The 19,140-nt window shown below is 33.5% G+C and overlaps 1 protein-coding gene across 1 annotated transcript in view; it reads right to left on the bottom strand.

Moving 5' to 3' along the window:
* LOC118197563 (retinitis pigmentosa 9 protein-like) overlaps positions 1 to 19,140 on the bottom strand; it is an 81,920-nt gene that overhangs the window by 1,107 nt on the left and 61,673 nt on the right. The window contains exons 3-4 of the mRNA XM_085826794.1: positions 7,999 to 8,090; positions 5,453 to 5,514 (exon numbers count right to left, since the gene is read on the bottom strand). Of these exons, the coding sequence (XP_085682920.1) occupies positions 5,453 to 5,514; positions 7,999 to 8,090 (154 nt within the window). The remainder of the gene's footprint in view (positions 1 to 5,452; positions 5,515 to 7,998; positions 8,091 to 19,140) is intronic.

Here is a 19,140-nt window from a genome sequence, read left to right as displayed (position 1 = left end):
AGAAATATTTAATAAAGCAAACATGTTGAGGTTTTTTGTTTTGTTTGTTTGTGTATATACAAGTGTAAATTTTGATTCCCTTAAGGTCATAAATGCTTCATTATATCATAAAACCACTATTCCATATTTTTAATTTTATGAATTCTACATGTTATCTTAGTAGATTTAAAATGATGATCTAATATTTGGGAAAGATTCCAAATTTGGAACTGCCAAAGTGTCAGTGAGACCAGATTTCAGAGTCTACTGCATAATCAATGATGCACACTCTTCTGGAGATTTAACAATTTTTTTTTATTTTTTATTATTTCATCAAAAAGCTCACCATTTACAGTCAAAAAGTGCATTCTCAATGTTTCTTTCCCCTTCTGATTATTGAATATCAACAGGTTTTTTAGCCCAAAGGAGGCTCAAAAGGGCTATTAGTCTTGAAACGGCATTTTGCATTGAATCACTATACGGCTGTATCACTTTTCAAATTGTTGCTACCAAATATTATAGCCCTGTATTATATTTAAAGAAATTGAATAATGAAGAATCTGCATTGAATGTATGTATTTTTCTTGCATTGTTAAAAAAACGATACCTACAGTCACCAAATTTTAAATAATGTTGTCCTCTACCCGAATATGGACATCTAGAAGCCCAAATCTTCAATTTATTTTATTATCTATTTCATATTTTTAAACAAATTTTTAATTAAGAAACTCGACTATCTGAAAGTTGACAGAAGTCAAACAACAAAAATCAGCGTTGCATTTTTAAATTTTCACAGGACTAGTTTCGATGGTTTTACCGAACCATCATCCTCAGCTGCAAAAGCGCAATTGAACGAGATAAGATATAATGATTAGATCAGATAAGAAAGCCTAGAGAGGAGATAAGCTACTGGCGCGATCTGTTGATGAAACCAGAATTAAAACACAATTTCTTTAAAGGCTGAAGACAAAGATGGATTGGAATTAGGGTCATTAACTAGAACAGAAAGATTTTTTTGAATGTGAAATGCCTCTAGAAAATCCAGTTGACCAATGGAAGATGTTTTTTGAATAATTTTGACTGCAGAAAAATTGAAAGTGTGATTTTCGTACCAACCATACTGGGCAACAGAAGACTTCTGTGTTTCCTTTTTTCTAACATATGCCTCAGGTTCTTTAACGTGAAATTTTAAGGCTCTCTTAATTTGACCAATGTAAATTAAACCACACCGGAAAGAAATCCTGTAAATACCCCAGGAATTCATATCCGAAATGGGGTCCTTGAGTATGGAACTCGGAATTTTATTGATGGGAGAATAAACGTCCAGAAAGTTAAATTTCTGTAAAATACTTATCTTATCTAATCATTATATCTTATTTCATTCATTTGCGCTTTTGCAGCTGAGGATGATGGGTCGGTAAAACCATCAAAACTAGTCCCTTATTTTTGTTGTTTGACTTCTAAATTAATATTTGTTCGACATGTTATTGTATCTTAGTTTTGGTTGTTTAATTGAATACACAAAAATAAGCAAGGTTTATCTGTATAAGTAAAGGAAAACCTTTAGAGGATTTTTTAAGCAAAACTGGCACATATTGAAGTTACATGTGAAGAAAATCCAATAAAAATGCATATGCAGCTAATTCATCAACATAACCTAAACTTACATTGAATTACCAGTTTTCGGATATCTGGCCACTGGTTAGGCAATCAACTTTAACAGTTTTGCATTCTTTGGTTCCTAACCTGTCAAATGTTAATTAATAATTTACTACAAAATACTGTTCTGTAGAATTCATAACTTGTTAAAATTAACATTTCTGGCAAAAGCCCAAATGGGACAGGCATAACTTAGGACAAAATGTGGCTAGTTTATAGATTCAAAGATCAGCATGGTCTGATTTTCAAGAAGTTGGTGGAACAAAATGCTGAAGTAAGTATACAGAGTACTGCTGCATGCCTTCAGTATCATCATAAATCTGTCTTCGTTATTGGAGGACTATGAATAGGGATGCAGATCAACTGAGTTGCTCCTCGACATGCTTCCTGATAGAAGGATAGCATGTGGAGAAGAACTTGACCATAATGAAAACAAACATTTTGCTATCCAATATCAGTAACAATGAAAGAATACGAGTTCTCACTGTGATAGGAAAATCCCTGAAATCAAGCTACTTTAAAAATAATGAAAATCAGCCAATTAAAGACAAACACTATGAATGATTGGAGGATTTTTTTTTTTTTTTTTTTTTTTTTTTTTTTTTTTTTTGTTCTTTCTGTTACCACAAATGTAGGTGCAAAATCAATAAATTATTCTTTTTATAGGCATGTACCTTGGACATATATTCTTATGATTGTTTAAATGGTACAGTACTCAAAAGATTCTTTAAGAATGCTCCAATTACTTAAGAATCATTCGGTGGTGGTGTATTTAATTAAGGCAAAGCACACTAGGGCTATCTGCCTATGCCTAAGAGGAGGGATGCCTTCATGGAGAACTTTCTAAGGGAAACTGGCTCGTATACACGTTACACATGGGGAAAACCACGAAAACACCCATGCAGCCAGCCCGTTTGCGGGATTCGAACTTCGGACCGAACTACCAGTGTTCAGTTACTTTACTGCTCAGCCACTGGTGGGCCAGAAGAATCATTCAGTGTTCAATCACATTGTGTAATAATCTTTGCCATATGGACTCGTGAAGAAAGTAAAGAAAGAAGCTAATGTACCCAAGCAATGCACTATGCAGTGGCAGTAAGTGATTTAAGAGCGTTTCTGTAAAAATATGCAATACTACCAGTTGTACAATAATTAAATGTCAAATGATGATAATGATGACTTTGGCCAAACTGGAAAAATCTATGAAGAAATATGATTTCCTAAGCTATTTTTCAGCAGATCACCATGAGGCAATCAAAATTTCAATATACAAGGTGAGACCGAAAAGTAAGGTGACTGATGTTATACTAATAACTATATTATATATTTACATATAAATACAACACTGTCCTTCAAAGTAGTTCCCGCCGTCTACAACACACTTCTGACAATGTTCATGCAAGTTCTGGAAACTTTTTCAAAAGTCCTCATTTGAGACAGTGTTAAGTTGAACACAGTCTCAAAGCAGTCTGAGATGCTTGAAAATCGGTGTGCCTTTACTGCCAATTTCACTCGGAGGGAAAGAGGAAAACGTCTGCTGGCACAAGATCAGGGGAATAAGGAGTGTGAAATAACTCTGTTACCTTTTGCTGCGCAAGGAACCATCTAATAGACATTGCAGTATGAGGGCGTTCATTATCATGCAACAGAAAGCACTTGCCTGATGCAGCAAGATGGGGCTGAACACGACTAATGCGAGCCAGGAGGCACTTCATAACATGGCAATAAAATTCACCATTAACTATTTGACCTTCCAGTACATATTCTTTATGAATAATTCCCTGTGCATCGAAAAAGATAATCAGCATTGTCTTAACCTTTGATTTTTCGAAACGAAACTTTCTTGATTTTGGCGATGAGAGACCGCACCACTCCATGCTTTGGTGTTTCGTATGTGGATCATACGCGAAACACCACATTTCATCTACTGTGACAATTGACTGTAAAAATGTGTCATCTTTACTGCTGCATTGATGAAGTTGACACAGGAGCCCAATCACTGCTGTTTTTGTTCATCGCTTAAGTAATGAGGGACAAACGTCGCACAAAGTTTCCGTTACACAAATCCTGTGTCAATATTGTTCGGAAGATTCAACTTGTTCGCCATTATTTGGACGGACAAACGGCGATCTTGCAGCAATCATTCCCTAAATCTTTCAACATTTGCCATTGTTCTGCTTGTCTATGGTCTTCCACTGCAATGCTCATCCTTCACACTTTCATGACCTTCATGGAAAAGTTTGAAACACTGAAATACTGTCTTGCGAGATAAAGTTTCTTCGCCATACACACTTTGAAGCATTTCCAAAGTTTCCGTAGCAGTTTTACCCATTTTAAAATAGGATTTTGGATTCGTTTTCTGCTCCATTATGCAATGCATCAACACCTTTCACGTTTAAGTGACTGCAGGAACAAACACGAAACAAGAATCTTTGCAAATGACCCTGAACCCTATCATATTTGCATAGATATTGCATACGGAATATCGTAATGTGCATGTGTCAGGTTGTTGGGCTGTTCTCATATTCGAAAGGAGGGGTGAGTCACCTTACTTTTCGGTCTCATCTTGTATATTACTCACTCAGTTTCAAACTATTACTTTCCATTGTATAAGTTCTCAAACTTACAAAAATTCAAAATTTTTCCATTCATAAGAATTTTTAAAATATTTATGTAGAAACATGTTTTATTCTATATGAAAAAAGGACCTGGTTAGGATAATAGAAAATTTAATGTCAGTGTAACATCATCAACTAAATACATTTTAAAATACTTGAAACTATTATTATTCTATTTTTGTTTTAAATGAAAGGCAGAATGTATTCTATGAGAATGAGTAAGGCACGCAGTTTAAGTATTATTTAAGACATGAAGGCATATCTATGTAATCTAAGTCTATCACAATTTTCACTAAGATCACCCTAGGGGATGGAATCTAAGTCATACACCCTTCTTTCCTTGAAATTAGCCTTTTGAGAGGACTATCCAATGAACAAATTTTAAGCATCTCTATTCTGCAAAAACTTTACATTCATAAGCACCGTTACCTTATCCTGATTTAAAAGGCATTCACAATGGTGTGGAAATTAATGTCTTGGTATGCTAATCATCAAGAGCTACAAATTAGTGAGAAATTACAAGAACTGATGGCAGTAATATGCTTTTAAATATTGATGAAAGCAAACAGCTTCATATTTTATATATCAAGAACAGGAGATTCTCCAGTTCACATCTAGATGGTGGTACTCAATATTATATGTTTTATTTAAACTATTATTTTCTATTACTGAGATGCTGTGAATATCAAAGCAACCTATGTAGTAGAAACGAGATTAAAAAATTCTTGTTACATAAGGGGGAGGAGTATTTTATAAAATTAGGATTAGACATACAGCGAAGGAATAAAATATATTTTTAAGATAATCAAATTGGTCTAAAGAGAAGAAAATATTCTGCTGCATAAATAAAAACTTCTAAATTTTTAGTTTAATTTAATATAAAGTTCTAATAATATTTTCTGTCTACTGGCTGTAAATGATAATGTCCATATTTCATATTATTTTATTTCATTTCTCTACATGTTGTGAAATATGTTTCAAATTAGTAAATAACATAATAATTTAAGTTATTAGATGAATATTCACATTTGTCCACTAAATTATGTAGCCATAAGAAATAATTAATAGATAATAAAATGAAGATTTTCTGCTGTGTTAAAAATCACGATTTTTTCAGTATACATTTATATATAAAAATAAATATAATTTTATAATTTATCAATATATAAAAAAAGGATTATCAGAATGTATTATACCTTTCAAGTTTTTCAGCTTTTCTTTTCTCAGAAATAAAATTATGCATTGGATCCTCATGAATCTAAAAAAACATAAAATATATAAACATCAAGAAACAAAATTAATTGATTAATATCATATTTATAATTGATATTGTTGCATAAGTATGGGTTTATAATCGAACAGGGACTGGACCAAAATGCCATAAAGTTTGGCCCACAGAACTGATGATAGCTTGATAAAATTTATTTTACCAAATGAAGCATTTCACAGGTCTGGAATTTCCATAAAAATACTTGTACAGCTCTTCACAGTATCAGAGAAGTTACACTTCAAAACCACTAAGAATGTTAAACATAACCCAATGCAAAGTGCATCTAAAAAGGAGAAGCTGCTATAAAGATCTCTCAATACTCCAAACTCATGTTGAAGTAAACAACTGAGAAACTAAAGGTCTCTATGATCTTATACAGTTTCCCCCAACTGTCAAGAAATCTCTAGTACCTTTCACTTCTTGAAATTACTGGAAAGCACATGAGTGTTCGATATGGTTACACTTACACATAGGGATCAATTACATTTATTCAATCACAATACCAATTACAGTTCTACAGAGACCGGATCAAAATGCCGCGAAGTTTGGAAATTTCGCACCAAATTGGGAGCCAAAAATTAGTCGCCAAAACCCTCGCCAATTTACAAAGACAGCCATTTACCTCAATCTTAGACATCCTCTGCAATGCTATTTTTCTGGTAGAGCATCTTCTCTTTCAAGCTTTTCATGTTACATTATACAAAAAAATACTACAATTTCACAAATAATTTAACAGTTATTTACATATATACAAAATTTGTAACAATATATATTGTTATCTGTCTGATTGATATAATTATTATTAAATATTTAATATGAAATGCATTAACTCATTCATATTGTTAAACTATAAAGTGCATTTCTGTAATTTAATTAGAGACAAAAAAAACTCTTTTAATTGTAATGTTTATAAAGAGTAAGATTAGTTTATCAAATGAAAGAAAAAATCAAACACTGGTCTTTTCTCAACCATTTTTTCTACTAATTTTATTTATTTTTCAATTTTTTTTAGTTTTGTAATAATTTTAAATAATTAATTATTTATAACAACATAATCAAAGCAAAAAGGTAAAAATGATTAAAACAAATTATTTTTCGAATAACCATGATATTCAGTTATATAAATTTTAAGATTATTATCATTTATGAACATTGCACATGCAAAATAAAGAATATTCTGAATTTACTATGAACAGATACAAGGCGTGGCAGAAAGATCTTCCAGACTGGGAGAAATATAGCTACAGTACAGAGATGGAAAGCATATAGTCAAACAGTAACTCATGTGCTGTTTCAAAATAGACCACAGCCTGGTCAGAAGAAAGGTTTGTTGTCATGTCATTATGCCAGCTAGATCAGTGTTTCTCAACTGGATTTACTCCAAGGACTGGTAAAATATTTCGGTACGTTCTCGCGGACTAGTAAGTTTAACAATCCGACCCACTGGCACAATTTTTGGACAGATAACTGGACATTTCGCAGATAGTGCTGGTCTATGGACCGTCAGTTGAGAAACACTGAACTAGATGGTACCAAGAAGAAACATTGTGCTTTTATTATAGAGCAGTTTCTTCACAATGGCAGCTCACCAATAGCAATGTAGTGTCCCTTTCGCATCCACTTCATGCTCATTTGATAGATCCTTTGCATTTCTCGACAATAACCAAAAAAAAAAAAAAAAAAAATCACCAGCAGGTGTCTAACTTTATAAATTCCAAAGGAGGCTATAAAACGGGAAATTGCTGCTATTCTGCTTGAAATGGCTCCTGGACAACTATGCAAAAACCACCACCTAATTGATGTCTTGTTTAAAACAGAAAAATACAATGGTCTAAAATGGCATTATGGTGTACTTTCAACGAATAAAAAGAAAATTTCCATATCTTATTTGGTTTCAATTTTATTAGCTTCCAAAAGCCAGTTCTTCTGCACCCTGTAGAAATTCAATCTTTTTAACTGCTAGAATTCTAAATGCAGAGTCGTAGCTAGGGTTTTCAGCGCCCGAGGACTGTTAAAGACTTCGCGTCCTCTCCTGTTTGCTAAGAATAGAAAATGGTTAATTCTAAAATTTCGTAACACCAGTTTAGCTTTCCATGGATGCTGCGCCCAGGGACAGATGTCCTCCCTTGCCCCCCTCTAGCTACGCCCTTGTCTAAATGCATGGTGCTTTCACAGTAGCCCACAGAACATAAAGATTCTCATGTGCCATATCCAGGTGGCTGTTCTTCAATCTGCTTCACATCAATTCAGAAGCAATAAAAATAGGATTATTTAACTGCAAGCAATAATAAATATGATTATTTTATAGCAAATGTCTTTTCATTATTTTACTGGAAGTTCAACTGGTTTTTAGGCAACAATAAATTAACTTCATATAGTTAAATGTAGCAAGATGGAATGCATTATATTAAAATCTTGGTAGCATTTCAAATGACTTAAACAAAATTTTAGTTTCAAATACTGAGTACTTACATATCGAAATTTTTCAATCTGTGCATTTCCTGTAACAAATAATGGACATTCTCTATCACCAGTTCTATGACCATAAGTTTTACACCGCCAACCTGAAGAGTAGAATCACTTATTTAATAATATCTGAAAACTAACAAACGTGAAACTTTATTTAAATTACTACTATTGTAAAATATTTTGACATTTCTTTGAGAAATGACTGTAAGCTATTTTAATTATTGAACTACTATTGTAAAAGAGATGGTTACTTCATTATCTTAATTTACCGTCAATTAACACATAAGATTATAAGGTATTTCTAATGCCTTCGTGGTGTGGTGGTCTCCACGCTCGGCGCATATTCCAGAGGTCCGTGGCTCGATTCCCGGCTAATTTTTCAATCTCTCTTGCTTCCAAAAAGTCCTAAAATCTCTACAGCGACGCCCGAACGAAAAAAATGGGTGTTGGATGATGATTTTCCAAATCCAGGATTTGGCAATTGGGTCTCCTAAAAACCCAGTCGCCCTTTGAAAAGGGGAGTATATAAGGTATTTCTCCTGCCTTTTTAGCATGGCTTCGTGGTGTGGTGGTCTGCACGCTGGGCGCGTATTCCAGAGGTCTGTGGTTCGATTCCGCTGTGAAGGCGTTTGCTAATTTTTCAATCTCTCTTGCTTTCAAAAAATCCTAATGTCTCTAGAAGATGGCTAATAGACCACACATACAGAGTGCAATTGGATAATCATATACGAGAGATCACAGATACAGAATGTTAATACATGAAACCCATTGGAAATTACCAGTATCCATAGATTTTAGTAAATTAGCAGCTTAAAATATTTAATCGAATGCCACCATTAACTATTTCTGATATTATTTATTAAAAATATTTAATAACTTCTGGTTAACTGGCAGCAGTTAACTAGGCCCTGTTTACGGGGAAAAGAAAAGTACTATTGCAGAATATAACTGTTGATACTAATAAATAAAAAATATTCTTACAGTTTTTCAGTAGTTTCTGAAAGGAATGACAGCCAACAGTAATGTATGCCTAACAGCATTTTGATTGATGTTTATAGGTGTGCCAGTACTTCAAGTAACATAAATTGTCATCAGTATAGAAAAGTGCAAGCCACAAGAAGCCATTTTCATACTTAATGATGTAGCGAGTAAAAAAGTGAGAAAATACATAAAATCTTACCTAACACTGTGGTTCTTAAAAAAAGAAAATAGATGGAATGTAATAAAATGCAGAAAGCAGATGGATATCTATTACTTTTTTCTTAACACCTAAAATTTTTGTTTTGTGCAGCCGATTTTCAGATTTCTGGAGAGACAATGGTCACACCATCAATTTTCTGAACAAAGGTCAGATAAATGTCTGTCTGAATCTCTTTGAGGACTTGTTTCTTTTCATAAGTGTGAAAAGCTTTTCAATTAAATACTACAGAACAAAGAAATGATGTATTGTGAAAATTTGCAGCTTTTGGAGAACTGCACATGCAAGTATTTGAAAAATTCGGAGATGCCCACTTCACTGAATTTTTAATTTAGAGCTGAGTTTCACTGAATTTCTGTTAATCCAATTTGTAAATGGGCTAGTTGAGAAAGTGCGAACCCATTTACAAATGTAATGACACAGCCTCGAGAGTTCTGTTTAGCACTTGTCTGTTTCATTTATATGTAGAAAATTTTTAGACAATATTGGCTTTATTTTAGTTGTTCTTAACAGTAGGATAATTTAGCATATGTGCATGTGTGTGTTTATATACATGTGCAAGATAAAAAAAATATGTAAATGAGCTTTATAATTTAATTTATTAATAGCTTCTTATTCTTCACTTTTAATTTGGGTATTTCTTCTCTGTATTCTCAAAGTAGTAATAACTTCTCCAACTGTGCCATTTCCAGATTAGTCTATGCCACACAGCTTGTGTAACGCCGATGATGTAGCAGAATCTGAACTCAAAATTTTGAGAACTAAAACTTTTCTAACCTAAACCAAAACCTTCCCCTTGGTGAGCTTCTCTGTTGGATAATTGCACACATTAGTTTCTCTCTATGTGCAATTTCGCTGTGTTCTCTTCTTATCGCAACAATATCAAAAATGTACATGTTCTGGAAATAGGCATGATTAGAAGGCCAAATGAATTGTGCCCAAAAGTGTGAATTTAAATAAAAATGGAATATAATCCAGCTCAATTTCTTCCCCTTCAATATGGGTCAATGCTCTAGCCATTAAGTATCTATGCCAAACAACACTGCTATGCTTTTACGTCTCAGTGTTTCTAAATCATTACTTCTAAAATTTACTTTCATTACATTTTTTGTCGATCAGGATGGGGTCATGTGCTACTAGCCTCAATGGAACATATATTCCACAGTTGAATTTCTGGAAAACAGTATCTGCAAAAGTCAAGTATATTCTTTCATCTGCAAGTCTAAAATCCAAAAGTTCGAATGTGTCATGAAAAGGAGTATTGGATTTAGTATTTCAGCCACCTCAACAATATTCAGATGGGAAAAAAAAGTGTTTTAAATTATCATTGACTAACCGCTTAGGAAATTCAGCATTACAGTGGGTTCAAGGTCATTGATCTGTGCGAGAGAAAATTATTTACTCTTCCACTTTAGCACACTGTCAGACGAAAACTCAAAATTGTTATCTTCATGTGAACTTAGGGTTTTTTTTTTTTTTTTTTTTTTTTTTTTTTTTGATGAGACAAAATTATTTAATATGCTGCAAACTCCACATTTTGCATTTAAATTTTGCTTAAAGTTTCTGCAGTTTGATCGCGCTGTTTTACAAAGACATGAAATTATTCTTTAAAAGATTTAACATTATGTGTGACAAAATTAATTTAAAATTTTTAAAGTATTTAAACTATTTTTATGAAGTTTATTTATTATTTTATTTTATAATCACAAAATTATATGGTCCATATTATTGTTGCAGGACGGTGTAGAATTTATATATCTTTAATTTTTGTATATTTGTTTTTCTATTAACTAGTTTGAAGACTTTTATGGCCATAAATTATAAATGCAAACATTGATAAACATACAATACTAGAAGGCAGTTACCTTTTTTAAAGAATGAATGTTTTTAGGTTCTATTGCACTTAAGCATCCCACAGCTATCAGCAAGTTCTCATACTAATTTGCATTGTACAGAACTTGCATATTTTTATCAAAGTTTATTTTGCTAATGTATTGAATTTTGTTACTTTTCTATGTTTATTAAATTCTAAATTCCATTTTACATTGCTTGTGGAGCTAAGAAAATGTGGATTATTTTATAAGTGTCAAATAATTAATTTTAATTCAAATTTCATGAATCTGTATAAGAAAAATTTGGTTTTATATTGACAAAAACAATTTTTACAGAAGATTTTCAAGGCACAGACTGCAAAATGTTATGATTGTGATATTCAAGCAAATATTCTAATAACTGTGAACGGTTATTTATGGTTATTTACTGAAAAAATTAGGGCACTTTTTGCAGCATGTTTACAGAAAAATAGACTTGCAGACTTTCAAAATTTCAATAGCATTTTCAGTTTGCATTTATTGTTAAAAATGATGCAAAAAAGATTTTGTTATTTTAAAACATTTAGACAAAAATTTTATGATTATTTTTTTCAACATTGTATTTCCATTGTTTTGCTACTACTTTAATGCTTTCTTCTAAAAAGGCTTTTCTGTCGCCAAGCCTTTATCTCTTTGAAGGGGGGGGGGAATATGTAAGATAAATAAATATATAAATCAGCCTTATAACTTAATTTATCAATAGCTTCTTAATCCTTCATTTTTAATTTGGGTATTTTCTTCTCTGTATTCTCAAAATAGTAATAACTTCCCCAACTGCACCATTTCTAGATTAATCTATGCCATAAAGCTTGTTAATGCCAATAATGCAGCCGATTCAGAATCTGAACTCAAAATATTTTTAGAACTAAAACTTTTCTAACCTACACCAAAACCTTCCTCTTGATAAGCTTTCCTGTTGGATAATTGCACATATTAGCTTCTCTCTGTGTGCAATTTCGCTGAGCTCTCTTCTTATTCAACAGTATAAAAAATTTAAATGTTCTGGAAATAGGCATGATTAGAGTTCCAAATGAATTGTGACCGCAAATGTGAATTTAAATAAAATGGAATTTAATCCGATTTGACTTCTTCCTCTTCAATTTGGGTCGACGGTCAAAGCATCAAGTATCTCAGCCAAGCAACATTGCTACGCTTTTACGTCTCAGTGTTCCTACATCAGAACTTCTAAATTTTGCTTTCATTACATATATATATATATATATAAACATAAGTGTGCATGTGTGTGTATATACATATGTATGTGTACATACATTTATATAAAGAAACATATATATGTATACATAAATGTGTGTATGTACTTGTATGTTACTGTGAAAGACCGAAATTTGGAGAATGTCGAGATTCATCGGTGAATGTCAACATTCACATAGTCACTTGGTGCGTGTCCAAAATATTTGCCAAATATCCTTATTTCTGACTTACACTGGTAAATGTCTTACACCATGCACTAATGGTGAATGTTGAATACGTAGGAGATTTGCATTTTGTCCTCTTTATTTCAGGCGCCATAAAACTTCAAGGGTGACGTAACATTTTTGCCTGTCTTGCTGAGATGAGTAACCAATCCCTGGTGAGAAGAGTTGTTCGTAACTCTATAGAGATATTTTCACTGCGTGAAATGTATCTTTTGATTCTAACATGAGAAGGGCTACTCGTTATTACTTCACTTCTTAATAATGACAGCAGTCATGCTTGGATAAATGTTAAGCATTTAGTTTTAAATTTAGTCAATAAAGAACTTTTTTTTAATACTTTTGCATTTATTCCGTATATGGCAATGAAAAAGAGCTTAAGTAACAGCACATGTAAATAAACTTTTAAACTTAAACAAAACATTCTAAATGAGAAAAGAAAATAATACAAAAAAAAATTTAATTATGTGATTGAAATCTTATTTACTGCAACTTTTATAACATTTTGAATTACACAAGAGTCCCTTGCTTTTACAACTGCATTTAGTTGTGGAATACTTCCTTTTGCAGTGACAGCATGTATAGCCTTGCCCTCTACTTCTCGAATTAGCTGCAGCTGCTTCTCTCAGCGACATTACTTGAGAAGGAATCTCATCTACAGAAAGTAACTTTTCTTTACAAATTACAAACTGATTACAAGTATAAAGCTGCTTGAAGGTGTCATTCTTATTTGCTAGTTTATAAATGTCGGAATCTTATTCTAACAACTGTTAGCGGCCATCTGTATACGACAACAGCCGACATCAGGGACTTGTATTCGTACAATATCGGCAATTTAAACAGGAGAAAAATTGTTTTGAGGTTTGCAACATTTTCGTTGCTTGCAGTAAAAGATTCTCTTTTGCGGCCGATCTTTTTATAGAAATTAACTCGTGTTGTTCAGTCCAGGCTTGATACGAAGACGTGGTAGGCTGCAGGTCCACCTCAATATTTTTCTTTGGAATATGGTTTTCAGTATGGCCACTGCTCAGATTTTCTTCAAGAGTATTAACAGTTTCTTCAAGTTGTTCTTTGGTTTCAAAAGTATTAGCAATTTCTTGACTTTTTCTTCAGTTTCAATATTTGCGATTTGTTCGCCAGGCAAAAAAGACAATGCTATGCCTCTTCTTGGTTTACTTTTACTTTAAATAACTTTTCTTGGTTTACTTTACTCTTTTACTTTAAAATGCCAAACATAGCTTCATAAGGAGTAATCAATCCCGGTGAGGAGAGATTTGTTTGAAAAATAAAAACAATTGTCTTCTCGTTTACTTGCAATTCATGCATTTAAATTTTCAAGGAAAAGTTCTCTGCAGTATCCAATCAACATAAATTAGGGTATTGGATAAAAAAAAAATTAAGAAAATGTTGCATGTACCATCAAACCTAGCATAAGACTAACAAACAGTGTTCCAGAGTATAACAAATACATGCTACATAACTTCAATCGCAGCAGAGCAAAGGATTTGGTGACAGACAGTTGCCTCTCTGTTGAACTCAACTTCTCTTTTCAACCTCCACCACAGTATATCTGTGACTGTCAACATAGACCGGTGATGGTCCAAATGTACAAGAATATAACCAAATATTCGGTCTTTTACCGACGTATTTGGTATGTGTTGACATTAACCACTGCATGTTGACATTCTCCAATTTTGGTCTTTCACAGTAACATATACATACACACACTTATATATAACAGAATTCTGATAATCAACAAGTGCTTATACAGTGTGTACATTTTTAATGCAGAACCCCAAAACAAAGAATTTTGATAAAATTCAGCATGGCAAATTTAACAGCATTTTCTTCTGACATGCAAAAGTATATAAAATTGCTAGCAAACTGCTTTTATTATTGAAATTATTTAGTATTTCCAAGTTGTGATTCAGCATAATATTTTCATAGTAAATATAGATTGTGAATCTCTGGAAACTTTTCATTTTAACTAAATGTCAACTTTTATGTGTGAAGTCCACTGTCTTTTAAAATTAATTTTCAGTTTATATCATTAACATGTGCACTGAGTTCTAATATGAATCCTCACAGTTCTAACTTTAACCTCATAGTTTGTTTAAATTGCATGAAACAAACAAACTTGCTTTCATCAGTGGTAAGTAGAGACAGATTCTTAAAAACAGAGATTTTTCTCACTTTAAATACAGTAAAAGAGAGGCTGAAGAACAATGAAATTTCCTTTTAATAATCCAAAATTTCAATTCCACCACTTTTTGCTAAGTTATTTAATCCAACTGTACACATGTGCAGCATAATGGAGGAATTAGTATAGAGATTCTATTTTGAGAAATTTATAGCTTTGATGTTTGTAAACAGTTTGTAATTATTTATTTTCTCATTTAAGAGAAAAAAAAATTACTTTCAATGTAATTTTAATCATAGATATACATTAATATAAAACACATGGATACAATTTTTACATGTAAAAGTATAATTTTTTCAATACATCTTGGTTAAATAATTCTTTGTGAACAGGTTTTGGTCAGCTAACTTACATGTTAAAAATCCAAATTTAGTATAAGAATAATAAAGCAGAAACATGATCTATAATCTACAAAATTCATTAATCTCTACAATACTTGGTCCCAAGGTACACAGACTGTCAGAATTCTAAACTACAGCTCAGCCAAATGGAAGTTTCAAGTCACATTCAAGGCTATATATTCAATATGGTCTGGATAAGTCTAGCAATGTTTATCTTTTATTATGAAAAAATACCATATTAAAAATTAGACCTCCTTAAACACAACACTCATTACATTCTAGACTAAGTTTTAAGACATAAAAATATAGGTAATATTTATTTTGTCTAGCAATAATTCTGAAAAAGAAAATATTAATCTCCTCCTCTCTTTTTTTCAGAATTTTCTTGACATAACCGCATCATTAGGACACTTTCAGTGATGAATTGTTACCTATTTATTTTCAAGCATATCAGAGATCATTACAGTACATATTGGCCTAAAGTAATGCTGCTGAGCTAGAAATGGCTGTATTTTATAAATAAATACATAACGGGTGGCCATAATTAAACTGACAGTGCCCACAGTGTTCTGTAGCGAGATCTATTTGCGAGAATGACGCCACATTTTCTAGGAAGATTAAACAAGACGGGGAACGAAGGATTCCGTGAAAAAATAATTAGTTCCAAATGTCACCGCTAGGGGAATATTTGGCGCTGTGTAATAGAAAATAAAGTGTTAACAAATGCAAATCAATATGGAAATTACCTTTTACTTTGCATTCAAATGAGGTTCAATGTGGCTGCCGTTGTTGTGGACCATATATTGCATTCTGTGCACAGTATGCACAACAGCACAAAATGTAACATGTCTGCAGGAATCTCCCGTACAGTCTGTGATATGTTATCCTTCAACGTAGCCAGGTCCTGGACCACTCCTTGATAGACCTTGGACTTAAAGTAACCCCATAGCCAGAAGTCGCATGGGGTACGATCAGGCAACCGAAATGGTCATGCAGTTGGAAAGTAGCGGCTAATGACTCTTTCTGTTGTGAATTTCTATTGTAGCATCTGTTGCACCCGTACAGCAACGTGTGGAGGGGCTCCATCTTGCATGAAAAGGATTTCCCCCAGTCATTATCTTTGCTAAAGTGCCGGAATGAGAAAGCTGTTCAACATGTGGTGATATTTCTCTCCGGTAACAGAACAGGTTTCCGGTCCTGTCGGGGTAATGTTCTCATAGAAGAATGGACCTACGATAAATTTTACTCCGTATTAATTTGCATTTGTTAACACTCTATTTTCTATTACACAACGCCAAATATTCCCCTAGCGGTGACTTTTGGAACTAATTTTTTTTACCATGGAATTCTTCGTCCCCCATCTTGTTTAATCTTCCTACAAAATTTGGTGTCATTCTCACAAATAGATCGCGCTACAGAACACTGTGAGCACTGTCAGTTTAATTATGGCCACTCGGTATATATACAGGGTGCGGCAGCGTTCATAGTAGGATATTAAAAACACACCATAAGGCAGTAACCGTAATTTATTTATGACCTCTTATGTAAATTAATAGTTAAAGGTATGCCATTTACTAATGTGTAAGTCATAACCCATTGCACGAATTACTTTTTGAATATGATGCTCCCTCTGCACAACACATTCATCTAGGCGGTGTTGGAAGCTTGCCATAACTTGGCGTAATGTATTCCCTGGGACACTGCTGATGCGATCCTTCAACTCAGGAATGGTGGCACAATGTGTTCGGAAAACGTCTTGCTCCAGGTGGCCCCAAAGGAAAAAGTCTGCACATGAAAGATCAGGTGAGCGAGGAGGCCAGGAAATGTCACTAAAACAGGAAATTACTCTACCTGGAAATGTCTCTCGCAATGGTATATCCATCTTGAACTTTACCATGACGTCTCAAGTTGAAATGTTGTCGAAATAGACGCTGGGTAGCAATAACAGAGTGGTTATTCTTGAAATAATTTTCAACAGCAAAGGCACAATGTTGTGCATTCCACCAATCCATATCCCTGTCACACTCGAAATGGCAGCTCATTAGTACATGAATGTGGCACGAGCTGGCGTGCATGCATGCAGTACGTCATTGTACTACGGAAGTCAAATTATGCTATAAACGCTGCCACACCCTGTATATATATATACACACATACAATATGCAAAATTAAGATAATTAACAAATTAAGTCTATTTTTGTGAAAAGTATTGAATTAAAAGTACTAATTATGCAAATATTCAGAGCTGCATATATAAGCATACAAGGGCGGCGTGTCTGCAGAACTGTGATCGTGGAGGGGATATAAGCACACAAGAGGTTTTCAGTGATTTGTCTGTTCATACTCCTTCTCAACATTTGCCATGTTTCTCACAAGTATTGAGTAAATTTTATAAGGGATCAGGTAAAATGAGTAGCCACAAACTTATGGATGATGGAATGAGTTTAAGAATTGTTGGTCGATTGGAGGCAAGCCAATCACAAGTGCAGGTGTCTACAGAGATGAATATAACACCCAGTGTCGTCTTCAGTTTGTAAAAAGAGTTCAAGAACACTGGATTCATATACAGAACACATGGACAAGGTTGACCAAGATCCACAATGGCGAATGAGGATTGCTATTTGGCACTTTTGGCATGGCAACACAGGACTGCTACAGCTTCAGAGCTGTCATGTGAACTGTATTCTGCATCTGGAACCCAAGTTTGAGCCCTAAGGCTTTGTGAGATAGTGCTGTATGCCAGAATATCCTGCTGTCTGAATCTCACTCACTGCAGCACATTAGGTGGTCCGAGGTGCATGTTATCTGCTCCATGTAACTTGCATGGAGCAGACAACATGTACCTCGGACCAGACTTTAGTGGAGCACCATGCTTTTGACATATGAGTCAAGATTCAGTCTGGACACTGAATCTTCATATATTTGTATTTGGAGAAAGCCTGGAATTCAATTCCCTCCCTCATCAGGTAAAAGGATCATTACAGTGATGGAGGTATATGGTTTGAGCAGGCACTATGTTGGATAGCCACACACCCCTGCATGTGTTTGACAAAATCTCTGACTGCTATGAAGTATAAAGAGATCTTAGAGTCCTATATTCAACTTTTCAGGGTTGCACTTGGTCCTGGGTTCCTGTTAATGGACAACAGCACTCGACCACATAGGACTCAGTTGGTCAAAGATTACATGGAAAATGAGACTATCCACTTACATAGATTGGACTGGATATATACGGATTGCTAGCCAGATCTCCTTATCTTAGCCCTATACAGCAAGTTTAGGATGCTCTTAGGAGGGCAATTTCATCTGAATATCCCCCTCCGAGAACCATACCAGAGATGAAAACTGCTTTGCAGCAGGAACGGGATTGTCTGTCACACAGACTTCTTAACTGCATTCTGTCCAGTATGCTGTCTTACTGCATGGCATGTCTGGCTCTGAGAGGAGACTATTCCCCCTATTAGACTAATTTTTCAGTTCGATATCACAATATGGATTTTGGACATCCCTGCACAATGAGTTTTATTTATAACCATGCTTATATAAAATGGATTTTGAATGGTACATATCTTTCTCTGTTATAAATGTATATTCATACCATCATTAAAATCTGTTGATTGTTTTTTTTATAAATTCAAAAGTGTGCAAATTCTCTTAATTCTGCATATGAGTATATATGCCATAGCAAATAGTTTTTTCATTACAACAGTACTTTTTCTGAGATGATAATCTCACCATTTAATATATATAGGTATATATACACACACACAAATAATAAATCTTACCATTTAATAAAAGAGATATAATCTTACCATCTAATATATATGTGTGTAAGATATATAATTTGAAGGAAAACTATAATTTGGCAATAGTCCTTTTTTATTTCTCATTTTAATTTGGTTCTCATTCCTTTTTGTTTTAAAGGCAGAAATTGATTACAATATTGTTTACAGTAACTTTTTGGACTGTGTCTTTCCAAATTTATGTGTTTCAAATTTGCTGATGTAATCCTGCTGCAATGCAGATGGCTGTCATCCAATCAGGTTAAAGAAACGTTTTATTACAATTATTTCTGCTACCATTGCATAGTCCTTTTTTCCAT

This window comes from Stegodyphus dumicola, chromosome 1, assembly GCF_044657685.1.
Source record: "Stegodyphus dumicola isolate Sdum_Otavi_A_Nest chromosome 1, ASM4465768v1".
In the NCBI taxonomy this organism is placed as follows: Eukaryota; Metazoa; Arthropoda; class Arachnida; order Araneae; family Eresidae; genus Stegodyphus; species Stegodyphus dumicola.
This window is presented reverse-complemented; position numbering and strand designations above follow the sequence as displayed.